Consider the following 27868-nt stretch of genomic DNA (forward strand, 5'->3'; position numbering starts at 1 on the left):
CACATACATGAAAAATCACTGATGTCGGAAAGAGGCCGAAGTTATAATTTATAAAAACTGCAGCATGTCCTGTCTGACATTTATTTAAGTAATTTAAATGGAAAAAACTGCAAATGCTTACTAACCACATAGAAACAGCAGAGTGATACTGCAGCTAATATTTAATAAATGCATGTGGTTTCACAGTGAGATACATAATGGGGCATATTTATCATTACTGGCTGATTCTTTGACAGTGTAAACTTAGACTAGGCTTAGTCTTAATAGGAATTTGTCACCAGGTTTTTACTAGCTCATCTTAGAGCAGCATAACGTAGGAAAAGGAACCCTGATTCCAGCTATGAATCACTTACTTTACTGGGTGCAGCAGTTGTCATACAATCAGAGTTTTCTCTGCTGTAGAAATATCAGAGATCAGAAAATTGACCCCACCACACCCCTGATTAGCAGCTTTCTATATACATTGTATATTGACAATGAGCTGCTAATCAATGCTGGAGGAGTGGTTGGACCAGGAGGCACGAGTGCAGCTAGTCCGGTGGTGATAATCTCCTGCAGATAAAGAACTGATTGCATTGATACAGCAAAACAGTCTAATAAGTAATACATCGCTGAAATAGTCGTCTCAGCCCCAACCACATGCTGCACTCGGATTACATGACAAAACCTGCTGACATATTCCCTTTGAAGAAGCCCTTCTATGAAGTCTTTTTTGGGGGGGAGAAGGGGGGTAAATCTGTGCATATTTGTATATATCATATAATATACTCACCTATCGTCGTCTTCTCCGGTATCCAGCGCCATTCCACTCCTCTTCTGAGTGACATCTCCATGCTTCAGACTATCTGAATCCCTCTGCGCTCTGTGTGACCCAGAAGTGGCTGTTACAGTGTAAGTCTATGGAGCGTCAGAACAATGCTCAGAATGAGGCTCCATACACTAACATTGTAAAATATACTTCCTGCTCACTCATAGAGCCCTGGGATACGTATCTGAGGGAGTACAGGGTGGTAGTTGTGGCGAGGGGCTACTGCTGTGCTCCTACACCCTGACTCCCCACAAAGAATAAATAATGTCCAGTCTGTCTTATAGTCTGTGTGCATTGAATAACACTCAGTTTTCCTTGAGGGTCCCATCTGCTCCAGGGTTCCAGCCTCAGCTGCAGGCAGACAATCAAGTACAGATTCTTGTTCCTTTTTCAACAGAACAACTTTACTTAACTCTTCCAGTTCAGTTTCGGTCACAGCAAATTGTGATACAGCAGTCACATTTTTAATAGCAGATACAGTACAGCACATGTTCTGTTGCTCATCCTGAGCTCTCCCTGCATTCTCTGTTACCTCAGGCTCTGTAATGCCTTCCTCTTCCAATACAGTTTTCATACTTCCTGACCCACTATTTTGATGGTTCAGCATCCCACTGAACATAGTGGCGAACGTTCGCATACTGTATGTCCTATCCTTCAGCGTGCTCCTTGTAGTTTCTCAGGCTCCAGGCCTAGTCTGCTTCTCCTGTGTTCTCTCTTCTCACTGCATGTCTGCTGACCTTCAGCCCCCAAGGGCCTTGAACTTTTCCACTTCTCTCAGTTATCCCTCCTGCACATGCTTAAATGTTCCAACTAATTGAACTGTATTCCCCTCACTGACTAAACCAGGAAGTACTCCTTCTATTTATAACTTCATTCCCCCTCCCAACTGGGAAAACTCCCAGACCCAACAACTACAACTTCTACCTATTCCTCACACTACAGTGCCCCTTGTACTGAACCCTTGGTACCTAGCTAACCTTATCTTATTCCTACACTTATATCTTATCCTTTCCCTATATTACTTTATCACAGTCCATTAACACGCATTTTCATTATTCCACCATGATACATATACCACACATTACACATGTACCTGTTTTGTCAGGGAGTGATGCAGATCATGTGCAGGCGTCCACACACCCTTACACATATACACTGTGTGCAGAATTATTAGGCAAGTTGTATTTTAGAGGATTATTTTTATTATTGATCAACAACTATGTTCTCAATCAACCGAAAAGACTCATAAATATCCAAGCTTAATATTTTTGGAAGTTGGAGTGTTTTTTTTAGATTTGGCTATCTTAGGAGGATATCTGTTTGTGCAGGTAGCTATTACTGTGCAGAATTATTAGGCAACTTAATAAAAACCAAATATAATCCCATCTCACTTGTTTATTTTCACCAGGTAAACCAATATCAGTGCACAAAATTTAGAAATAAACATTTCTGAAATGCAAAAACAAAAACCAAATAAATTAGTGATCAATATAGCCACCTTTCTTTATGATGACACTGAACAGCCTTCCATCCATAGATTCTGTCAGTTGCTTGATCTGTTTTCGATCAACATTGCGTGCAGCAGTCACCACAGCCTCCCAGACACTGTTCCGAGAGGTGTACTGTTTTCCCTCCCTGTAGATCTCACATTTTATGATGGACCACAGGTTCTCTATGGGGTTCAGATCAGGTGAACAAGGGGGCCATGTCATTATTTTTTCTTCTTTTAGACCTTTACTGGCCAGCCACGTTGTGGAGTAGTTGGATGCATGTGATGGAGCATTGTCCTGCATGAAAATCATGTTTTTCTTGAACGATACCGACTTCTTCCTGTACCACTGTGTAGCGCCGGCGTCCCTGCCCTCTGCTAGGCAGGGACGCTGTTCCCCTCACCTCCCTGCTCCGTGCCCGGCGTCCTCCTCCCGCTCTGCTGGCAGCGCGCGCTCCTTCCCGGCCACTGTGCTTAGGGCGCGCGCGCGCTCTCCCTCCCTCTTAAAGGGGCCGCGCGCGCTGTCCTAAGGTGTCCCCGGCCAATTGCCGGAGGACCTCCCATATAAAAGGCACCTCCTCCAAAATGGAGGTGCCCGAGCAATGTTGTTGCACTGTTCCCTACTCTGCTTCAGCCCTCAGGTCCCGTTGCCAGTTACCTGCCAGTTACCTGCCAGATTCCTGCCTGATTATCTGCTACCTGCCTGCTAGTCTGAGGTCCGACGGTCTGCCTTACTACTCCTGTCAGTCTGTCTAAGGACCAGCCTGCCCGCTCACCTGGGAGCGCACATCAGCCACCTGCCTGCTTGCCCGAGGTCCGACGGTCTGCCTTCCAACTCCTGTCAGTCTGTCTATGGACCAGCTTGCCCGCTCACCTGGGAGCACACACCTGCTACCTGCCTGCTAGTCTACCTGGAGACTCCGCCGTCACGTGCTGTGACCACCTGCCTGTCCAGTGACTCCTGCTCGCTCACCTGGGAGCGCTCATCTGCTGCCTGTCTACTAGCCTACCTGGAGGCTCTGCCGTCACGTGCTGTGACCACCCGCCTGTCCAGAGACTTCTGCCCGCTCACCTGGGAGCGCTCATCTGCCGCCTGTCTGTTGGTCTTCCTGGAGGCTCCGCCGTCACATGCTGTGACCACCCATTCATCCAGAGACTCTCGCCTGCTCACCTGGGAGCTCACGTCTATCATCAGCCGCCACAGGTCGTACCAACCCTTTATCTAGAGACTGCCCCGGTCACTTGCCGTGACCATCTGCCCGTTCATCCAGAGACTGCCCCGGTCACTTGCCGTGACCATCTGCCCGTTCATTCAGAGACTGCCCCGGTCACTTGCCGTGACCCTCAGCCCGTTCATCCAGAGACTGCCCCGGTCACTTGCCTTGACCTCCAGCCCGTTCACTCAGACTGTCCCGGTCACCTGCTGTGACCTCCTGCCCATCTTCCCTGGTCGCCACCCGCTCCCTTACAAGGACTGCCCCCTTGTATAGTAGCTCAGAGGTTCCGCCTCCCAGACCCGTTACAGTTTGCTCGGGCCATGGAACCCGGTGGCACCCAAGCTCCCTCGCTCTCGGACCTGTGTCATGAACTGTCCCGTCAAAGGTCCCAACAGGAGTCCATCCTGGGTCACCTGCGGAATGTCAATACTCGCCTGGACACTCTGACTGCTCCACCAGCAACCTCCGCCAGTGCCATGTCTCGCAATCCGGCAGCCCCGCTGCCCACTAATACCATGGTATCCTACCCCGGACCCCGGCTTTCTGCACCTCCTCGCTTCGGAGGCGACTCCGCCCAGGCTCGGGGCTTCATAAATCAGTGCACCCTGCACTTTGAACTATTGTCCCACCAGTTTAACTCCGACCGGGCCAAAATTGCATTCATCATGTCCCATCTCACCGGGGAGGCCCTGGCCTGGCTAAATCCTCTATGGGAGAGAGGAGACCCCCTGGTGTCCGACTTGCCTGCCTTTCTCACGGCTTTCCGGAAAGTCTTCGACGAACCCGGACGGAAGACCTCATCCGCATCATCTCTGCTACGCCTCCGTCAGGGAAGTCTCACCGTGGGCCAATATGCCATACGGTTCCGTACCCTTGCCTCGGAGCTGGCCTGGGATAACGACGCTCTGGTATCCGTCTTCTGGGAGGGTCTGTCCGGCCGTATTAAAGATGAACTTGCCGGTCGGGACATTCCTACCACTCTCGATGACCTAATAACTCTTGCCACCCGGATTGACCTACGGTTCCAGGAGCGTGCCAAAGAGGTCACCCGTGAGAGGAGGTTTCCACGTCTAGCTCCTACTTTTCAGAAACCCGTCACTCCATCCTTCTCTCCCCAGGTACACTCTCCTGAGCCTATGCAGGTCGACCAGACCAAGATGGTCAAAACCCGTCAGGACTTACGCCGTGCCGAAGGGAGCTGCTTCTACTGTGGCAGTAAGGAGCACCGGATCCGTACCTGCCCGGAGAGGTCGGGAAACGCCTGTGTCTAGGTTCGCTCAGAGAGGTCAACCTAGACAAGAATAAATCCTCTCCATCTCTGCTACTGTCAGTCTCAATTATCTGCGGGGAGAATCGTTATTTCGAACTAGCCCAACTTGACTCTGGAGCAGCCGGGAATCTTATCTCACAGTCCCTGGTAGAAAAATACCGCATTCCCACCAAACCTCTGGCTGTACCAATATCTGTCGCTGCTGTGGATGGGGGCCTCTTACCACGTCCCATCCAACTCATCACCGAATCCGTAACTCTGCAAGTGGGAATGCTGCATTCTGAGAGCATCTCCTTTCATGTTCTGCCTGGACTCTCTCACGCCCTCTTGCTAGGCCTACCTTGGCTCCAGAGACATGCACCCGTGCTTGACTGGCAGACCGGAGAAGTCCTTCGCTGGGGACAGGACTGCCATAAGACCTGTCTGGTTCCCGTCCATCCCGTCCGTCCTTCTCCTACCCCAGCTAATCTACCTGGACTTCCGATTCCTTATTGGTCTTATGCTGATGTCTTTAATAAAAAGGAAGCAGAGACACTACCTCCTCATAGACCATACGACTGCCCTATCGACCTGTTACCTGGTACTACTCCTCCCCGTGGGCGTATTTATCCTTTATCCGCTGCTGAGACCCGGTCGATGTCCGAATATATTGAGGAGAATCTGGCCAGGGGATTCATCCGGAAATCTACCTCTCCGGCGGGAGCAGGCTTCTTTTTCGTCAAAAAGAAGGACGGCTCTCTCCGTCCCTGTATAGACTATAGAGGCCTTAACCAGATCACGGTGAAGAATAAGTACCCCCTTCCGCTCATTCCGGAGTTATTTGATCGCCTGAGGGGGGCTAGAATCTTCACCAAACTGGACCTCCGTGGGGCGTACAACCTGGTTCGTATCCGTCAGGGGGATGAATGGAAGACGGCATTCAACACCCGGGACGGCCACTAGGAATATCTGGTAATGCCCTTTGGTCTCTGTAACGCTCCTGCCGTCTTTCAAGAGTTGGTCAATGACATCTTCCGGGACCTTCTCTACTCCTGCGTAGTGGTGTACCTGGACGACATTTTGGTCTTCTCTCCGGATCTCCAGACTCACCGGAGGGACGTTCGTCAGGTCCTGCTCAGGCTCAGGCAGAATCACCTCTTCGCTAAATACGAGAAGTGCCTCTTTGAGCAGACCTCGCTTCCGTTTCTGGGCTACATTATTTCTCAGACCGGCCTACGAATGGATCCAGAGAAACTGTCTGCCATCGAGAAATGGCCTCGACCGGAGGGGTTGAAGGCCATTCAGCGATTCCTGCGCTTCGCCAACTACTACCGCCTCTTCATACCACACTTCTCTTCCCGGACTGCCCCAATTTCCGCGCTCACCCGTAAGGGTACTAATCCCAAAGAGTGGCCGCCCGAAGCAGAGGAGGCCTTTCTTTCCCTAAAACAGGCCTTCTCTTCCGCCCCGGTGCTGCATCGCCCGGACGGCAACAAGCAGTTCTTCCTGGAAGTTGACGCCTCCTCCTCTGGAGCCGGAGCGGTACTTACTCAAAAATCATCTTCGGGGAGACTGGTAACTTGTGGCTTCTTCTCCAAACTCTTCTCCTCTTCTGAGCGCAACTATTCCATAGGAGACCGAGAGTTATTGGCCATCAAACTGGCATTGGAGGAGTGGCGTTACCTACTCGAGGGGGCTCTTCACCCGGTAATAATTTACACTGACCACAAGAACTTGGCTTACCTCCAGCATGCCCAGAGACTTAACCCGCGCCAAGCCCGGTGGTCCTTGTTTTTTGCTCGCTTTGATTTTGTTCTTCATTTTCGCCCGGCTGACAAAAACGTCAAAGCAGATGCCTTGTCCCGATCCTTTCTGGTGTCCGATCTCGAGGAAGAACCTAAACATATCATCGATCCCGCCAGAGTAATGCAGGTGGCTCCCGTGAGTCTAAATCGTCTCCCTCCCGGTAAGACGTTCGTATCAGTACCTGATCGGGAGAAGATCCTACACTGGGGTCACTCGTCTAAACTAGCTGGCCACGCCGGTCAGAAAAAGACCCTCCAGCTTATTGCCCGGCACTACTGGTGGCCTACCCTGCACAAGGACGTAATAGACTTTGTTTCTGCCTGTGTGTCCTGCGCCCGCAACAAAGTCCCGAGACACCTGCCAGCCGGTCACCTTCTTCCGCTTCCTGTGCCTGCTGCCCCCTGGCAGCATATTGCTATGGACTTCATAACTGATCTCCCCGTCTCTGCCGGTTGTACGGTCATTTGGGTGGTCGCTGACCGCTTTTCCAAGATGGCTCACTTTATTCCCCTGCCTGGCCTCCCGTCTGCACCCGAGCTGGCTAAAGACTTTATCCGCCACATCTTCCGTCTTCATGGCCTGCCCCTCCACATCGTGTCGGATCGTGGGGTACAGTTCACCTCACGTTTCTGGAGAGCCACTTGTAAACTGCTAGACGTCACCCTGGACTTCTCTTCCGCTTACCACCCACAGTCCAATGGTCAAGTGGAGCGGATCAATCAGAACCTGACCAGTTACCTCCGGCACTTCGTTAATGCCCATCATTCTGACTGGGTGGATCTCCTACCTTGGGCCGAGTTCTCCTATAACAATCACGAGAGCGAATCCTCCTCCAAATCCCCGTTTTTTGTAGTCTTCGGTCAGCATCCTCGGATTCCTTTTCCTGTCTCCACCTCTGTGGACAACCCGGCTGCGGAATCTCTCGTTAGCAAATTTTCCTCCATTTGGGAGAGTACCCGATCCGCACTCCTTCAGTCGTCCGAACGGATGAAAAGACACGCTGACAAAAACGCCTGGATCCTCCACAATTTCGTCCTGGAGATAAAGTCTGGCTCTCATCTAAATATGTCCGACTCAAGATACCTTCTTACAAGTTAGGGCCTCGGTTCATCGGTCCTCTGGAGGTCATCAGTCAGATCAACCCGGTGGCCTATAAATTAAAACTCCCGGCCAACTTACGGATCCCTAACTCCTTCCATGTATCTCTCCTCAAACCTGTGGTGCTTAACTCTTTTTCCAAGTCTACAGGTACGCCTCCTGCTCCGGTTTCTGCTGAGGATGAGTTTGAGGTAGAGAACATTCTTGCCACCAAAAGGGTAAGAGGAAAGACCTTTTTTCTAGTAGATTGGAGGGGGTTTGGTCCTGAGGAGAGAACGTGGGAGCCCCGGGAGAACATCCATGCCCCTCTTATCCTAGCTAAATTTCTGTCTGGCCTAAAAAAGGGGGGGCCTAAAGGGGGGGTACTGTAGCGCCGGCGTCCCTGCCCTCTGCTAGGCAGGGATGCTGTTCCCCTCACCTCCCTGCTCCGTGCCCGGCGTCCTCCTCCCGCTCTGCTGGCAGCGCGCGCTCCTTCCCGACCACTGTGCTTAGGGCGCGCGCGCGCGCTCTCCCTCCCTCTTAAAGGGGCCGCGCGCGCCGTCCTAAGGTGTCCCCGGCCAATTGCCGGAGGACCTCCCATATAAAAGGCACCTCCTCCAAAATGGAGGTGCCCGAGCAATGTTGTTGCACTGTTCCCTACTCTGCTTCAGCCCTCAGGTCCCGTTGCCAGTTACCTGCCAGTTACCTGCCAGATTCCTGCCTGATTATCTGCTACCTGCCTGCTAGTCTGAGGTCCGACGGTCTGCCTTACTACTCCTGTCAGTCTGTCTAAGGACCAGCCTGCCCGCTCACCTGGGAGCGCACATCAGCCACCTGCCTGCTTGCCCGAGGTCCGACGGTCTGCCTTCCAACTCCTGTCAGTCTGTCTATGGACCAGCTTGCCCGCTCACCTGGGAGCACACACCTGCTACCTGCCTGCTAGTCTACCTGGAGACTCCGCCGTCACGTGCTGTGACCACCTGCCTGTCCAGTGACTCCTGCTCGCTCACCTGGGAGCGCTCATCTGCTGCCTGTCTACTAGCCTACCTGGAGGCTCTGCCGTCACGTGCTGTGACCACCCGCCTGTCCAGAGACTTCTGCCCGCTCACCTGGGAGCGCTCATCTGCCGCCTGTCTGTTGGTCTTCCTGGAGGCTCCGCCGTCACATGCTGTGACCACCCGTTCATCCAGAGACTCTCGCCTGCTCACCTGGGAGCTCACGTCTATCATCAGCCGCCACAGGTCGTACCAACCCTTTATCTAGAGACTGCCCCGGTCACTTGCCGTGACCATCTGCCCGTTCATCCAGAGACTGCCCCGGTCACTTGCCGTGACCATCTGCCCGTTCATTCAGAGACTGCCCCGGTCACTTGCCGTGACCATCTGCCCGTTCATTCAGAGACTGCCCCGGTCACTTGCCGTGACCATCAGCCCGTTCATCCAGAGACTGCCCCGGTCACTTGCCTTGACCTCCAGCCCGTTCACTCAGAGACTGTCCCGGTCACCTGCTGTGACCTCCTGCCCGTCTTCCCTGGTCGCCACCCGCTCCCTTACAAGGACTGCCCCCTTGTATAGTAGCTCAGAGGTTCCGCCTCCCAGACCCGTTACACACTGCTTGAAGAAGTTGTCTTCCAGAAACTGGCAGTAGGTCTGGGAGTTGAGCTTCACTCCATCCTCAACCCGAAAAGGTCCCACAAGTTCATCTTTGATTATACCCGCCCATACCAGTACCCCACCTCCACCTTGCTGGCGTCTGAGTCGGAGTGGAGCTCTCTGCCCTTTACTGATCCAGCCTCTGGCCCATCAAGAGTCACTCTCATTTCATCAGTCCATAAAAGCTTAGAAAAATCAGTCTTTAGATATTTCTTGACCCATTCTTGGCGTTTTATCTTATGTTTCTTGTTCAAAGGTGGTCGTTTTTCAGCCTTCCTTACCTTGGCCATGTCCCTGAGTATTGCACACCTTGTGCTTTTTGATACTCCAGTAACGTTGCTGCTCTGAAATATGGCAAAACTGGTGGCGAATGGCATCTTGGCAGCTTCACGCTTGATTTTCCTCAATTCATGGGCAGTTATTTTGCGCCTTTTTTGGCCAACACGCTTCTTGCGACCCTGTTGGCTATTTGCCATGAAACGCTTGATTGTTCGGTGATCACGCTTCAAAAGTTTGGAAATTTCAAGACTGCTGCATCCCTCTGCAAGACATCTCACAATTTTGGACTTTTCAGAGCCCGTCAAATCTCTCTTCTGACCCGTTTTGCCAAAGGAAAGGAAGTTGCCTAATAATTAAGCACATCTTATATAGGGTGTTGATGTCATTAGTCAACACCCCTCCTCATTACAGAGATGCACATCACCAGATTTACTTAATTGGTAGTTGACTCTCAAGCCTATGCAGCTTGGAGTAGGACAACATGTGTAAAAAGTATCATGTGATCAAAATACTCATTTGCCTAATAATTCTGCACGTGGTGTAGTCTGAAAAGCGGTGACGTCACTCAGAAGAGCAGTGGAGTGCTGCTGGATACTGGAAAAGACAGCGGTTGGTGAGTATATTAGCACACTGACACTACATACACATATGCACAGATTTAGTGAAAAAAAAACTTCTTTAAAATTAAGCAAATGTATCCAAGTTGTTCATGCTGTTTCTGCATCCAAATACTGAACGTGTGCACATACCCTTAGTTGATTTACTTTGTTCCCGAAATTTTTTGGCACTTAGTGTCGTTTGTTAAGCCATGCTCCTTTCCATCGAATCTGCCCCCCTTTCAATGAGACTACGACAGTTTTTCGAACAAGGTGCAGAAAGTGGTTAAAACACATTATAAATATTGTGTGAGTTATGAAATTTTGCTTGATAAATATGCCCCAATATGGTGCAGTTTTTTGGTACCACAAGCAAATATGCTATCCATACTTATATTAGCTGCAATATTCTGCAATTATTCCTTTTCTTTTTGCATTAGGATTAGCTTAATCCTGTTTTCGTGTTTATTACTAAACCAAGAGCTGTAATTAGCAGCGTTTTTAAGCTGCTTCAGCAATAGTTCATCATTATTTACCACAAGGGCTATAATAAAGCAACATGTCTGTCATTTTACGTGATTAAAACCACAGAGCCTGATCTTCCTGTGCACATCTAACCTCCACCTCACAGGCGCCAACATGGTTTATGAATCTTTTGTCACCTCTCAAATGAAAGTATAAATATGAGGAGGCCATACACGTACATGTGAACCTGGAAAAGACTGTGGGCAATTAGAGCCAATCTACAGCCGCCACCAGAGTTCAATAAACACGATGCTAACTTACCAGGAAACCAATCTTTTTTAGATGGCATAATGATAAATTCCTGGAAGGCAATGTTCTCTTTTTCACAGATCGTCTGATCCTCACGTTATGGAGCTGTCAGAGAGCACGCAATCAAAACTAAAATGGCCAACTAGTACCACGCGATGTTTACCAGTCCCTCCTGTCTCTATTCCTATAACTGAGGATATAACTCTGTACACCACTAAATAGACGTGGAAGCTACAGATGTTGCATATTTATTTTATTGCATTTTCCTACAGTAACTATCTGTATTAGGGATTCATCATGTATCCTAATGATCACTTAGCAAATCCATTTATTCATTAACATTTCAAAACAGACATAAACCATAATGAGCAGATATGTGAGACTAATCTGTGCACAATTTCATGTTTTTCAAACCATGAAGCAGCTGATATATAGAAGGATGATAATGAATACCAGTATAGCTTTAGTAGTCACTTTCAGGCAGATTGATCTCAATTGATAGATACTGTGATAAATGGACAATCTGCAGGTCACTTTTTTATAGTTATGTTGTCATAAGTAAGTAAGTTAAAGAAGTTGTCCACTACTTGGAGTACCCCTTTTCATACCCCACGCTTGGCCCCCATAAAATAATAAAGCCTATACTCACCTCCCATGCCGGCACCGTTCCAGCGGTCTTGGCACTCACGGTCCCGGGGCTCCCGTGCTGTTGTTGTGAAACGTGACGCCGGCGTCATTGTCTCCGCCTCCTGTCAAATTGAGCATGAAGAGGAAGTCCGACATCAACTGCAGCCCGGACTTCCTCTTCATGTTCGATTTGTCCGAACGCAGAGACAATGACGCCAGCGCTGATTGGGCGCCGGCGTCACGTGTCACAATAGCAGCACGAGAGCCCTGGGAGAGCGAGTGCCGACACCGTGAATATGACGCCGGCATGGGCGGCGAGTATAGGATCGGGGGCCAAACATTTTGATCAAGAAGGGGTTGTCCAAGTAGTGTGTGAATAAAGTGTGCATAAATCTGAATCACTTTTGAAGATCCAGGAGTGCTGCTTTTATGCCATCTTGCTTACTTGGTTTGGAGGTGTTTTTGCAATTACTTTGCTGCTCCATTCCCACTGTACTATAGTGCTGGCAGAATCCTGATGACAAGGAACCACCTGCTCAAAAAGAGTATATAGTTGGTTACAGAGCAAGGAAATCAGAAGAGTTTTGGACATATTAATATGGTGTATGTGTAATGCAGGTGCCGGAATGCAACACACAGAGACACAAGGTGAGGACAGTCAGAGATGAATATAAACAGTTTAGATATAGATGTAACAGGTATTCTGAACAAGGGAATGGCAACAGGGGTAATGAACGGTAATTTGAAATATTAATAAAATGCAAAGTCTTTTAAGGTAGTGTGGTGCACCCAATCATGGGAGTCACCACATCAGTTCTTTAACTCTGTATATGGCCCTAGCTTGGGTCACCGGTTATTCCCGCTAGGCCGAAAGTATTTTCCGGACAAAGTCAATTAAATCACATTTAGCTTCTTCCGCCCCAACCGTTCCCCTCCCAACCTGAGTACCTAAACCCAACTGGCCCCAGACCTCGTCTGTCAGCGGGCGACGTCGGGTTCCGCGAACTCACTCAGCACCGCAAGCAGGTTCCGACTCTCTTCAATAGGCACAGCACTCGGGGCACATCTGTGAGGGATCCGGATCTCATCCACCGGTGTCCAGCTGTGACACCTCGCAGGCCTCTGGCTTAGGCCTGCCACGCGGGGCTTCTCAACACATAGGGAGCACGTGTGCTCCTCTCTGCTGCTTGGTGCCACCTCAGGCTTGGCGCGCTGGCCTCTTATACCCAGGAACTCCTTCCTGGAAGTCACCTGACTGGGTCCAGCGTCTAAATCTGCTCCCCCTTCAACTTCCCTTGCACATCTTGGTTCCGCTTGACTGTGCCCGACCAACAGATGGCAATCTCTCTCCATCTTTGAAGCATCCTGTAAGAATTCTCTTAAAGGCTCTCTTGCCTCTTGCACTAAAAGCAGTTTTAGCTTGTTGTGGATGAGGGCAGCAAGACCATGCCTTTTGTGTATGAAAGCTCAGGTACACTTGAAAGTGGATCTCTTTCAATAAATACTTGCATTCCACATAGAGTTGGGCAGATCGATTTGTGGGATTCTGGTCCATCGGCCAGGTCTGTAGTCTCTGGCTACTAAACAGGAGGCTCTTGAATCTCATACCTTGCAGTTGCCAAGTGTAGCTTTTGATTAGCTGAACTTGCACAATATCATTATTGCAGCATGAAAGGATGTTGCGCCAACCCAGCTAATCAAAAGGTAAGAGATCCACAAGCCTCCCGTCCAGTGGCCAGAGACTATGCAACTGATCAATTGGCCGGAGTCCGGCGAATCTATACGACCATCTCTAATTCCACGTATTCAGATTCTTCAGCATCTTAGAGTTTTGCTATTGTCCTGTTATTCCTCCTGGAAATTTTTGACGTGGTCTAGCCATGGGAGCAGATAAAAGAAATGATCTGATTTTCTTCCAGTTAATCAGCTGAGGTTGTTACATAAAGCAGAGGCTACTTGTTAGTCATAGTGAGGTCAGTAGTCCCATTACAGAGGTCCCAGCTGCACATGTGTGCAAAGGTTATAGTGGAAAGTTTGATATGTGCAAAGACTTTCAAGACGAAGAATAAAAAGTAGCCAAAGAGAACACTTTTGTTAACTGTAGTAACCCAATTTTATGTCAACTAATTTTACGAGGCTGGTTTGGTTGGATTGATTTCCAGTGACGCTATTTTTCATGTCTGTACAAATAACGGGGTCAAATATCATGTGATAGACATTTCATTCTTCTCGTTCGGTCCTTTCACATGTCCATTGTCTATTTCTTTTGTATGTGATCCATGAAATTCTTTATAAAGTAAACAGATCAAGTAAGAGAGAAAGAATATACAGTAATTACATTGTGTTAAGCAGAACAAGAAGCAAAATTGTCTCAGTCGGACTGTCCCATATTCTCTTTATGGGCTATGATCCAGAACCTGTGTCCACTCTTGTAATTGCATTTAACGATGTGCAAATTTGCAAAATGTGATTGTATTGTCCATGTAAAAGACTTGAATCCCAGCAGAAAAAAGTATTGGGGACCCATGGGGGAGAGGTTTTTCTTCAGGAATCCATTCCTGTTTTGATATAAAAACTGTGGACTAAAACTTTTTTCTTGAGTAAAAAATATATAGACATACTAAAGCCCAAGGTTTCATATAAACAATAGGTCCAAAAAAGAAGTGGTCTTGTAGCTGATAGAAACCATTGATAGTACGGCTTCTATTTTTACATAGAAGTTTAAGAAATTAAAGGAATTAGCTACTACCACAGATTGTGCCCATTGTTACTGCAGGCGGCAAGTCCTCCACAATGACTAAGTCACTTGACCACATGGTGTAAAGGAGTTCTCCAGAAATTTGACATTGATGACCTATCCCCCGAATAGGTCCTCAATATCAAATTGTTGGGGGTCTGACACAAGCCACCTTCACTGATCAACTCATATTAGCTCCGATGGTGGATGTACGACAGACCAAAAGTTTAGACACACCTTCTCATTTAAAGATTTTTCTGTATTTTCATAACTTTGAAAATTGTACATTCACACTGAAGGCATCAAAACTATGAATTAACACATGTGGAATTATATACTTAACAAAAAAGTGTGAAACAACTGAAAATATGTCTTATATTCTAGGTTCTTCAAAGTAGCCACCTTTTGCTTTGATGACTGCTTTGCACACTCTTGCCATTCTCTTGATGAGCTTCAAGAGGTAGTCACCGGAAATGGTTTTCACTTCACAGGTGTGACCTGTCAGGTTCAATAAGTGGGATTTCTTGGCTTATAAATGGTGTTGGGACCATCAGTTGTGTTGTGCAGAAGTCAGGTAGATACACAGCTGATAGTCCTACTGAATAGACTGTTAGAATTTGTATTATGGCAAGAAAAAAGCAGCTAAGTAAAGAAAAACGAGTGGCCATCATTACTTTAAGAAATGAAGGTCAGTCAGTGCAAAAAATTGAGCAAACTTTGAAAGTGTCCCCAAGTGCAGTTGCAAAAACCATCAAGAGCTACAAAGAAACTGGCTCACATGAGGACCGCCCCAGGAAAGGAAGACCAAGAGTCACCTCTGCTTCTGAGGATAAGTTTATCCGAGTCACCAGTCTCAGAAATCGCAGGTTAACAGCAGCTCAGATTAGAGACCAGGTCAGTGCCACACAGAGTACTAGCAGCAGACACATCTCTACAACAACTGTTAAGAGGAGACTTTGTGCTGCAGGCCTTCATGGTAAAATAGCTGATAGGAAACCACTGCTAAGGACAGGCAACAAGCAGAAGAGACTTGTTTGGGCTAAAGAGCACAAGGAATGGACATTAGACCAGTGGAAATCTGTGCTTTGGTCTGATGAGTCCAAATTTGAGATCTTTGGTTCCAACCACCGTGTCTTTGTGCGACGCAGAAAAGGTGAACGGATGAACTCTACATGCCTGGTTCCCACCGTGAAGCATGGAGGAGGAGTTGTGATGGTGTGGGGGTGCTTTGCTGGTGACACTGTTGGGGATTTATTCAAAATTGAAGGCATACTAAACCAGCATGGCTACCAGAGCATCTTGCAGCGGCATGCTATTCCATCCGGTTTGCGTTTAGTTGGACCATCATTTATTTTTCAACAGGACAGTGACCCCAAACACACCTCCAGGCTGTGTAAGGGCTATTTGACCAAGATGGAGAGTGATGGGCTGCTACTCCAGATGACCTGGCCTCCACAGTCACCAGACCTGAACCCAATCGAGATGGTTTTGATGCCTTCAGTGTGAATGTGCAATTTTCATAGTCATGAAAATACAGAGAAATCTTTAAATGAGAAGGTGTGTCCAAACTTTTGGTCTGTACTGTATGTATATATGTAGCGGCCGCTATCGGGAACTGATTTTTAGGGGTGTCTGTTGTCGGACCCCACTAAGCTGATATATATGACCACTACTAAGGATAGGTTATCAATATCAAATGCCTGGAGAACCCCTTTAATGGCTATAACATATGACAGCTGGACAACAGTTCACATTAGATAACCCATAAGATTCAGCTGTATTGTGTACAAGTGGTTGTAACTAATGCAGCTGTGTGTTACACGCACACCGCTAGGTTCAGATAGGGTGAGACGGGTTTCATGAATTCTTTGGAATCCTGCGGGAACTGTTATTCAGGGCGACTATAGGAAGCAGTGTCTCTCAGGCATACGATAGATTCAGTTGCTGACCAGACACATCTGACAAGAGTCTTTTTCAACAGTTTTACATTGGAATTTAATCTGAAGTGTAACGCCTCAATTCTCAAAAGAGCCCTTTTAGTCTTGAGTTTACCCTGGGTGTTGGGGGACTCGGTGTCGGGCCCTGTGACGAAGAGATGGGATGTAGCTGTGGCCCGGACCCGACCCGTGCTCAGGGCCGTCACATGAAAAGGCAGATGTTGTGGGCTCGTCCTGGTTGAGTGGCTTATTTTAACGACTACGCCACCTGTGGTGCCTGGTGATGGGTCACCAGCGGCGCTACAGTCCGCCGAGGCCTGGTGTCGTGGCGGCCAAAGTTCTCGCTGCTCCCCACAGGCGGAGCAAGACCTCAGGGCAGGCAAACAGGAAAGAGAGGGGGTAGTAGTGCGGGGAGTACGGGCACCGCGTCGCATGGTATGGCGCGTAATGAACAGTCCGGAGGCCATAGGGGTGAACTTCCAAGGCTTTACTCACTCAGAGATGACAGCGGGAAGGCGACTCCCTGCTCCCCGCGGAGTCCTGCGGCCACCAGGGACGGGGGTCCGACTACCTCCGAGAAAGTCCAGTGTTCGGTAGCGTCCCTACACCAGAGTGTTCCTGCACTACAGACTTCACCCTTTCCAGTCTGTGCGTGTGTATATAGGCCAGGTCCCCCTCTGAGCTCCTCTCAGGACTAGGGCACGGGTGGCAATTCCTCTCCATCCGATGCCCGGTGGGATCCTCAGGGCCTAACCGGGCTTTCCCGTCCAGGACATGGAGTGCAAGGTCGGGGGCCGGTACCCCTCTTGCAGCCGGAATCCCTCTGAATAGATCAGGTAGGCGAGGACAGGTGGCTTACTCCGCTCCGTCTGCATCCTCCCTGGGACCCATTTGCTGGGGAGCTACACTCTAAAGCTCCCGGGCCTTCTTGATCCTGGTCCTCGGCCGGGTTGAGACATTCCTTGGATACAACCTACCTCTCGTCCCATGGCCAGGGTACGAGGGCTGTGTACCTTACCGGCGCAGGCCCACACAGGATCTGCGCTCCTGGAGGGAGGTCACATTACACACAGTATTTTGACCGCACAGTACGACCAACTAATTAGCAGAAGGACCACTTGACAGACAGACTGCCAAAAGACTAGCCAGGGCTAGACAAAGGACTAAAAAGGACCAAGATCAAAGATGGCTCTTTATTAAATATGAAATCTAAAGTGCAACTAACTTGTAAGTTCTCCACCCTCACCCACTAACTGGTTCCTACCACTTTGTGTTCCCCAGTCTCCCTGTAACCAGGGGAGCAGCACCTAGTGCATACTAGCTCCCTCTGGTGGAGAAGTGTGGTGTTGGATGCAAAACGGTAGGTCACAACCATCACACTGGCCTTACCTCAGAGGAGGAACACTACACTCCATTAAAAAAGTGCAGCATCCCTGTGGCGGTCGAACCCTCAGGGGCGCCACAGAAGCACGACCAGTGCCATTCAGGGATATTACAGCAACAATCTTCATTACAGTACAGTGTCTGAGTTTCTTGAGCAACCGTCTCCAGTAACAATACAGTAGTTTCTTCAAAGGCACAGTATTACAGTCTATTCAGTAGCATAATTCAGCATAGATCAGCACGGTGACTCAGTGGTTAGCACTGCAGCCTTGCAGCGCTGGGTTCAAATTCCACCAAGGACCAACATCAGCAAGAAGTTTGTATGTTCTCCCCATGTTTGTGTGGGTTTCCTCTGGGTTCTCCGGTTTCCTCCCACATTCCAAAAGACATACTGATAGGGAATTTAGATTGTGAGCCCCAATGGGGACAGTGCCCATAATGTCTGTAAAGCGCTGTGGAATTAATGGCGCTATATAAGTGGTTAAAATAAATAAATCAATTAGATCTTTTAGCAGCACTCTTACAGTATATGCATACACAACCACAGGCTTTTCCTTCACAAGGACACAATAGTACACAGCATTCCTTATCCTGCATGGAGATGGAGGGGGGGAGGGTTTGATGAGGGAGATGATCCCTGTGACACAATTCCTTCCAGTCCTTATTTTCCTGCCCCATAATACTCTGCACTGTTAGTTCAGGAAGTTTATCTGACCTGTGTTTAGTTTCTCTCCTGATCTGAATCCTGGTCAGTTACTTTCTGTCAAATACAGATAACACACCACCTTTCTCTTCACCTTCAGCCAGACTGCAATAACAAGTTCCCCACAATCCCCCTGGGGCTCTGCTGAAACACTTCCTGTCTGCTGTGACTGTGTTAACCCGTCTAGTTGCTGGATGCTTCTGAAGCACAACACTTCCTGTCTCCTGTGCTTGTGTTATTTGTAACAGTAGCTGGATGGTTTTGAAGCAACAGCACTACTTCTGCATGTCACATATGCTTAACACTTAAAGGTGTTATCTGGAATTAAAATATGTTTGCTGTTTTCTTCCACAAACAGTGCAACTCCTGTGTGCACTTTTTGTGTAGTATATAAAGTCCATTTGCACAAAAATAAATTTCAGTAAACGATCATTCGATTAAATAGAGATAAGAGGATTGTTGAAATTAGAATTCAAATTTTTCCTGAATATTTGATTTGTGTTGAATAAATTCACTGCGATTTGCAATACTAATGAGCCTTTAATTGTCCAGAAAACGTGTATAATAGTCTGAGGTCTCCTACGAGTGTATTTAACCTCGTCTTACAGTGCAGGGAGTACAGTTTGTGACACACAAGCCTTGGATTAAGGATTTTGTTTTAGTTGCAAAAGTAGCACTGAGGGGTTTCATACTGCCCTCCTTGTTTGCAGTATATAAAGAATAAAAAAGACTATTTAAGTTCTGTTATTACAGTATATCTCAGATCAGTTAATTCAGTCACACTGAGTGATTATACCGCTACAATGGTTCTCTATATTTCACTTAAAGCTTTGAATTATTATTCATAGACTGAGACTAAAACATCTATATTCAATATAGTTCAGCACTGTTAGGCTGTGTGCCCACGATGCGTTTTTTTAAGTGTTTCCGCAGCGGCAAAAACGCTGCAGAAACGCTTAAAAAATGCATGGTAGAAGGCCTGCCATGTTCCCCAATGATAATCCGCATGTGTTGTGCACATGCTGCGGAAATTTCCGCTGCGAATTATCATTGCGGAAAAAAACGCTGCACTACCAATTATTTTGCGGAAGTGCTGCGTTTTCGCCGCCATTGACTTGCACTAGAACGCATGGATTACGCATCACTGTGTATGTAGATGCGCATTCCATGCGTTCTAATGTGCGGATGGTACCCGGGTCTAGAGAAGAGGAGACTCTCCTCCGGAACTGGGTACCATAGAAAACTGTAAAAAAAAAAAAAGAATAAAATAAAAAATAAATATATACTTACCTTCTGGCGGCCCCCGATGCGCTCCTCCTCTCATGCCGGCAGTTCGCGATGGACTGAAGGACCTGCGCTGACGTCATAGTCATGTGACGGGTCACGCGACACTGACATCGGCAGGTCCTTCAGTGTAACGTGATCTGCCGGCAGCCGGGACGGTGAAGCAAGACACCGGGGGCCATCAGAGGGTAACTATATATTTATTTTTTATTTTTAACCATTCTTTGAGGTCACAATATATAAATCCATGCCGTTTACATGGATTTATATAGTGTGACCAAGTTGTCAAGCACTTTCCAAGTGATGCTAAAATCGCTTGGAAAGCGCTTGTCAGCCCGCATGCGGAAATGCATGTGAAGAACGCTTCACATCCGCATGTCCCTGGCAGGAAAAACACATGTACAATCCGCATGTGTTTTTTTCTGCCAGGGGAGATGCAGAAACGCTCAGGAAAAATCCGGAGCATTTCTGCATCGTGGGCACATAGCCTTATAGTAGACCACAATCAGATTATTCCTATGTGCAATGAAATGCGCGCTCTCACCTTTATCCCTACACTGTACAAGCATAAAATGGCTCTCCTTGGCTGGCCCCCATCTTTTATACTGGAAGCACGAGTCCCTCTGATTGGCTGCACTAGACCATGTGATATGATAGCTGCAGAGCATTATGGGGAAGCCTACGAGGCCCGTGCCTGACATCATTAGCTTACTCTCTGAGTATTTAGCAGTGTGTGAAATGGCGCCAGGTATTTTTTTGGGCTGACTGGTCCTCGTGAATCAAATTTCAGAGTATTATAATTCGCGGGGACCTGAAAATATCAGGAAATTTGACTTAAAGTCGATTTTCTGTAGATCGATCAACTCAACTCCAATTTACAGCTGTTCCAACTCCTCCAAATTCTGCTGAGTATGCATGTTTTTTTCAATAAACAGAGAGAGAGACAAGCTGTTTCCAGACTTCTCTGTCTATAACTTATTTATCACGAAGACCAAGGATAGGTTATATTGAAATCCAATTTGCCTGATTCTATTTTCCACCATATTTGCCATCAGGAAAAGGCTACAGACTATGGATGGATAGTTGATCCTGCTGACCAACACTTGCTTAATGTATAAGGCAAAATTAGTGATCCAGCAACAAGTGCTGTACAAGTACAGTATGAAAATCCACTAACTTTAAGAACCCAATCACTAATAAAAGTGGGAAAAAAATATTTTCTTAAAAAAGTAAATTTTAATATTCCAATTAAAATATTCAAGCTATGTTACACTGTAGTAGAAAGTTTTGCACTCTATAGTCTATTTTTCCCTCTCTATTAAAGATCAGGTGTAAGAGATGGTTCGACAGAGGAGAGCTGGAAAGAAAATGCAACCCACTTCCTCATGTAGTATTATCCACACTACTGCTAGTCTATAAGGCTGTGTGCCCATGCTCCGGACTTATGCAGCGTCAAACCCGCAGCGGCCAGTTGTTACAGCATAGTGTATGGGATTTGTAGAAATCCCATGTCCACTATGTGTCTGCAGCACACCCGTGGAAACTGACATGCAGCGCGTCTTTCCAGACCGCAGCATGTCAATTTCTCCGGCAGATCCGCATGCGGGCTTTCCCCATAGACCTAACCTCTATGAGGAAAGTCCGCAGGTGAAAATAAAAATGGCGCCGCTCATTGGCATAGATGAGTGGAAGCCGGCAGCGTCTGGGCCACATCATGGGCACATTCCCTAATATGACAGGTCAATATATCAATCTGTATTCATGAAATAGATTGTATTAAAATCTAAGTCTATCTAATTCTGTCAGATGCCTTTATGTATTATTGCCACTAGTGTATTATATAACACAAATATTGTAATTATTTCAAGAAGATTGCCTAAAAGTATTAGTTTATTCCTCTATTGTATTATATGGTGTCATGCTGGTGGGTGTGGACCCACTGTGGCGTGGGCTGGGGTTAACCTGAAGGGGCGTCACTATGCGACCCTCCTGGTTTTTCACTAGAGTCCCTGATAGTGTGGTTAGACTTGAGTCGCAGGTAGTCACCAGGTACCACTCCAGAACAGATCCTGGAGCCGCAGCAGCTGACCCCAAGGGGACAGGGACGAGGGTATGGACTCAAGAGTAGATGGCAGGGCAGGAACAGGATCACGGCCAAAACTGATATTGGAGCTGGTTTAGACGGAGCAAATTCAGGACCATAGGACAGGCTCAGGATTCAGGCACAACCGATTGGCAGGTTCAGACAGGATGGACTTGGGGTACAGGTTCAGACAGTATGGACTCGGAGTACAGGTTCAGACAGGATGGACCCAGGAACGGGGACCTGACAACTAAGTAGCAGGAGCAAGACTGACTAGACACTAACGTTGCTCAGGCACCTCCCTACAAGGGAGGGTGCCTTAAGTACCTGATGCCTTCCAGCTATTGGCTGGGGACATTTCTGGAGAGCGCGCACCCTTAGCGTGCTGCCGGAAGACTTATACGACTTGCGCAGGCTCTGGGAGGAGGAAGCCAAGACAGGGATCGGAACAGAGCGGCCTTGACAGGGGGCATATCAGCGGTCCTACGCCGGCGCTGGCATTACATATGGCACATTTATTATCATTGTTCAAAATGCCTTAATGTCTATAGACACCTTATGCACCTTTTACACGTGCAGATCCAGACCATTAAACGACCACCATTCCACTATATACAAGCCGATAACAGTACATCCTATGCGCACTGTACGATCATTAAAATGATCGTTCAGTGCTCATTGAACATTATGCTATTGGTAGAACCCATCATGAGTACACAGGATGATGTGCTGCCGATAATGATGGTATTCAAGCTGATCCTAAAATATTTGTACCTGATAAACGAGTGTGGGTGATTGCCAATCTGTTTGGAGTGCTCATTCCCTGGTTATTCACTCAAGTGGGCAAATAGGGCTTGAATCACACAGTGCATCTGATGTGTACAGTATGATATAGGCTGCCTGACTTGTTTCCCCCTTATCTGCACAAAATCTTATACTTTACTGTACCTGTCACCATTATCATTAAAGAAGCCCTTCCAAGAAGTTATTTATTTACTAAGCCTGTAGGTGTGTATGTAGCATATTATACATGCTAATGTATTCACCTACCGCCATCTTCTCCAGGATCCAGCGTCGTTCTGTACCCCTTCTTGGTGACGTCACTGCTCTTCAGACTCTCCGGGTCACACTGCTCTCCGCATGACCTGGAAGTGGCTTTTACAATGTAAGGCTGTGTGCCCACGATGTGTTTTTTAAGCGTTTCCACAGCGGCAGAAACGCTGCAGAAACGCTTAAAAAACGCATGGTAGAAGGCCTGCCATGTTCCCCAATGATAATCCGCATGTGCTGTGCACATGCTGCGGAAGTTTACACTGCGGAGTATCGTTGCGGAAAAAAACACAGCACTAACAATTATTTTGCGGAAGCGCTGCATTTTCGCCGCCATTGACTTTCATTGGAATGCATGGATTACGCACAACTGGATCTGTACATGCGGAATCCAAGCGTTTCAATGTGCGGATGGTACCCGGGTATGGAGGAGAGGAGACTCTCCTCCTGACCCGGGTACCATAGAACCTGTAAAAAAAAAAAATATGATATTTACCTTCTGATGGCCCGCGGTGCACTTGTCTTCGCTTGCCGGCAGATCGCGGTGGACTGAATGACCTGCGCTGACGTCATAGTCCTTCAGTGTACCGCGAGCTGCCGGCAAGCCAGGAAGGAGCGAATAAAGACTTCGGGGGCCATCAGAAGGTAAGTATAGATTTATTTTTTATTTTTTACCATTCTTTTACGGTCACACGATATAAATCCATGCTGTTTGCATGGATTTATATAGTGTGACCAAGTTGTCAAGCACTTTCCAAGTGATGCTAAAATCGCTTGGAAAGCGCTTGTCAACCCGCATGCGGAAATGCATGTGAAGAACGCTGCACATCCGCATGTCCCTGACAGGAAAACGCATGTACAATCCGCATGTACAATCCGCATGTACAATCCGCATGTGTTTTTTCTGCCAGGAAGATGCAGAAACGCTCAGGAAAAAATCCGGAGCATTTCTGCATCGTGGGCACATAGCCTTAGTCTATGGAGCGTCAGAACATTGCTCCGTAGACTTATAGTGTGAAAGAGAATTCCAGCTGACACATAGGGCATAGAGTGACCCAGAAAGTCTGAAGAGGAGAGGAACGGCGCTGGATACCGGAGAAGGTGGCAGTAAGTGAGTATATTAACACGAACTTATTTTAACTGATTGTATTTTATATTTCTAAAAATGCCATTCAAAAGCCTGAATATATCAACAGCACTTTGTTTTTTCATAGAAATGCATATTCTCATTCTTTTAAGTGTTTTTTGTATAGGTTTTTCAGGTGGTTTCCACCTGAAAAAGACATTGTATGCACATAGCCTTTAGGTGGTTTCTGAAGAGGATTTTGAGGTAGAGCCGTTCCAAAAACTCCTAAAAAAACGCAGTCTATAGCCGCAGTCCTGAACAACTCATTTAAAGAGAAACTGTAACCAGGTCTGAGAGCAGCTTTATGTAGAGACAAAATCTCTGATTTCAGCAATGTGTCACTTATCAGGCTGTGTGCTGTAGTCTTCATAAAATCACCGTTTTATCAGCAGGAGATTATCTCTAGAGGTCCAAATCCGTTAGCAATGTATAACCCTGCCCTACCACTGATTGGCAGCTTTCTGCCTATGCACAGTGTACACAGAAAGCTGCCAATCAATGGTGTGGGCGGGGTTATACAGGGCTCAACATTCAGAGAACTGGTAGATCTGCAGCAGAGAAAATTTGTGATTTTATCAAAAATACAACTTATTAAGTGACACAACTCTGGACTCTGCCCCTACATAATGCTGCCCTCAGAAATCTGGTGACAGCTTCCCTTGAAGGAGAGACACCTGCTAAACATTAGAGGGCTCTTTATGCCTCTCTATACCTAGAATCACTTTTATAGTTAGTAGAAATCTAATCCACTCTATACATAATTTCAATTGACAGAATAAGGTATAAATGATAGATGTGAATAATTCCAGAATGATGTTTAAAATGCATTACCTTTTTAATAACTGTTCTTTGCTTTTTTTTGCAGAAGAGAAATCTAATGTTAGCTTTTCAAGCAGCTGAAAGCATAGGAATTAAAGCGAGTCTGGTGGGTAGCAAAATTTCTACAGTCTATATAAATTCTGCAACCACTCTCCACGTTCATATCCCATCTCTAATATATGCATGTACTGTCATTGGAGGACGCTGCAGCCCGTAATCTAGATCCAGATTCTGAGCAGCATTTCAATATGAAATCTTTCCTTTTTTGTCAGTATATAGAAGGTTAGCACATTCATCTGTGTATTACTTAGAATAGCTATAACGGTGGCATGGCTTGGAGCTCTCGTGGACAATCTGTATCATGATCTCCATAAGGGCTCATTCACCCCTCTGAGCTTTCCATGTACTAGAAAAATGGACTGATTTTTCTGATTAGACTTTGATCAGAGTGCGGTCCGAGTGTCATCCGTTTTTCTTATATTTGGAGAAATAAAAAAAATTAAGTTTCTTCACCTTCTCCATTCTGACAGTCTGTGAAAATAATTCGAGTATGGTCCTATATATTTCATGGACCCATAGACTTGCTTTGCTGATTTTGAGCCTACCCTTTGTTTAATATCGGACTTGTCTCCGCAATTTTCCGCGGATCGAGAGAACTGAGAAAAATCAAGGACATATGAATGGTTCCCTAGACTATCACAGATACGAGTGCTCTCCTTGAAAACAATAGATGGCACTCGTACGTGAAAATCGGATGTCTGAAAGAGCCCTTACTTTCATGTCTTTTAGCCCTCTCAGGTACCGCAGTCTGGATTAAAAGTTAAACCTTTGCACCCCTTAAAGTTCTAAAAGTTTCTTAAAGTTTCTATGTGGTCTGTGATTTGCAGGGACTGTGCGGAGGCTGTATGATTGTCTTTAGCTCTCTTATCAGTTTTTCTTTTCTCTGCAGGAGCTCAATGAGTTGATGTTCACAGATCGTCCAGACTGGCAGAGTGTGATGCAGTACGTGTCTCAGATATACAAGTATTTTGAGACATAAAGGAAGGCTGTGAATAAGAAGACTGCTACAGAGGAAGCACATATTCACTTTATCGATCAGGTCTATCTCGATAAGAGCAGAGCTTCACACTGTATTACGAATGTGTGGCGGTAACACGTTCAGTTCCTTGATCCTGGTGCTGTATGACGTATAACATCATTCCTTACATTATGATGAGTGAGGATATAACGCTGCCCTTAATATACCCCATCACCTCAATCATCCGCCTCTGGCATGGATACACTAACATAGAAGTCCTACAGTACTGCGACCATGGTCCTTGTAAACATTGACACTATGTATTTCTGAGGTTTCTGATCCTCCAGATTTGGAGAAGCTTCAATAACAGCAATGATTGACATTATTTTCTGCAGGTCACAGAAAAAAAAATGTATGCATTACTTTACAAGAAACTGAGATTTTTGCTATTTATACACTACTAGACAGAATGCTACAGCCGATAAGAACGTTGGATATTTCTAGAAGAGTTAATTTACGTCTATGAATGGACGTATTACATCAAAGAGGATACTCATTTCATAATGGTTACCTGATCTGTTTTGCATGAGATGCACACATCCATATTGTACAATATGATCTCTGATTCCTGACTTAAGTGCCATGCTATAGTAACAAACGTTTTCCTAATCTATCAACCTGTCCACTACCAGCAGTAACCGGCAAAGGCTTCAGAGCAGATGCAATGGAGCTAAATAACATATGCAATTCCCATAAAGTAAAGGGTTCAATTATATCCCTTGTTCCTTACATAAACGATGTGTCAGTATTACCCTAGGCATCAGCCTGTGGTGATATATTCATTTTGCCACCGTGGATTGTTTTTTTTATGGTAATGCACTGTTGTAACTGAGAGGATGGTTACCCCTTCTAAATAAAATACACCTGATATTAAATATTCAGATTCTTTTTCTTGTAATCGATTCATATTTAGTAAATTAAAAATAAACTTCCCTGGTATGAAATATCAGCTGCAAACTTTTATTGTTATGGTCAGCGCAGACATACCACAGGGGCTCAGAGCTGGAGGGGGCAATGCCAGTTGTGCAGGGGCAGCTTATGATGAGTACAATCTGGGCTGCTACTCAGTGTCTGAGGCTCTGGGTAGCCCATGGGCAAATTGCTCTCATCATTAGTGGCGCACCGAGCAGACAGCATTCCTGCAGCTCCGTTGCCTATAGTAGAATATTGCAGCGGAGCCACAGGAAATGATTCTCAGCTTCCTACCCAGCTCTTTCTCTATAACTCTGATGCTGCATACATTAATAAAGTACCAGACCTGAAGAGGAAAGAAGTTAAGGCACAGGGGATGGTGAGTGGTGGGGAGGGTATAGGACGCTATATGGTGACTTATAGTAAATGGGATGAGAGATGACACTATACAGAGATTTATAATGACTTGGGATGGAATTGGGAGATATTGCTATATAGTGAATTACAATAAATTGGAGGTGAGAAAGGATACTATGCAAAGACGTTTAATGGTGGGGAGAAAGGACACCATACAGGGATTTATAATGAATTGGGGGGTGGGAGAAAGCATTATACAGGCACTTATAATGAATTAGGGGGTGAGAGAGAATACTGTAGCATCGGCGTCTCTGCCCCGTTCTAGGCAGAGACGCCGTCCCTCTCACCTCCCCGCTCCTGGCGCGGCGTCCTCCAGCGCTTCTCTCCCCGCTGCTTCCGGCACGCGCTCCTTCCCTGGCAGTGTGCTTAGGGCGCGCGCGCGCGCGCTCCCCCTCTCTTAAAGGGACCGCGCGCACCGTCCTAAGGAGTCCCTGGCCAATTGCCGGAGGACCTCCCATATAAAAGGCACCTCCTCCAAAATGGAGGTGCCCGAGCAATGTTGTAGCACTGTTCACTACTCTGCTTCAGCCCTCAGGTCCCGTTGCCAGTTACCTGCCAGATACCTGCCAGATTCCTGCCAGTCTGCTGTCTAATTCCTGCCTGATATCCTGCTACCTGCCTGCTAGCCTGAGGTCCGACGGTCTGCCTTACTACTCCTGTCAGTCTGTCTAAGGACCAGCTTGCCCGCTCACCTGGGAGCGCACATCAACTACCTGCCTGCTTGCCTGAGGTCCGACGGTCTGCCTTCCAACTCTTGTCAGTCTG

The 27868-nt window shown here is 47.0% G+C and overlaps 1 protein-coding gene across 6 annotated transcripts in view; it reads left to right on the forward strand.

The window, feature by feature from the left end:
- Window positions 1–26649, forward strand: part of SPECC1 (sperm antigen with calponin homology and coiled-coil domains 1) — a 519798-nt gene extending 493149 nt beyond the window's left edge. For all 6 annotated transcript variants that reach the window (XM_073667990.1, XM_073667989.1, XM_073667993.1 and 3 more), the window contains 2 exons: window positions 24743–24802; window positions 25646–26649. In XM_073667990.1, the coding sequence (XP_073524091.1) occupies window positions 24743–24802; window positions 25646–25735 (150 nt within the window). In that variant the 3' untranslated portion in view covers window positions 25736–26649. The remainder of the gene's footprint in view (window positions 1–24742; window positions 24803–25645) is intronic.
- Window positions 26650–27868: the final 1219 nt, after the last annotated feature.

This window comes from Phyllobates terribilis, unplaced genomic scaffold (genome assembly GCF_046119375.1).
Source record: "Phyllobates terribilis strain yellow unplaced genomic scaffold, ASM4611937v1 Scaffold_2__4_contigs__length_985480577, whole genome shotgun sequence".
Lineage (NCBI taxonomy): Eukaryota > Metazoa > Chordata > Amphibia > Anura > Dendrobatidae > Phyllobates > Phyllobates terribilis.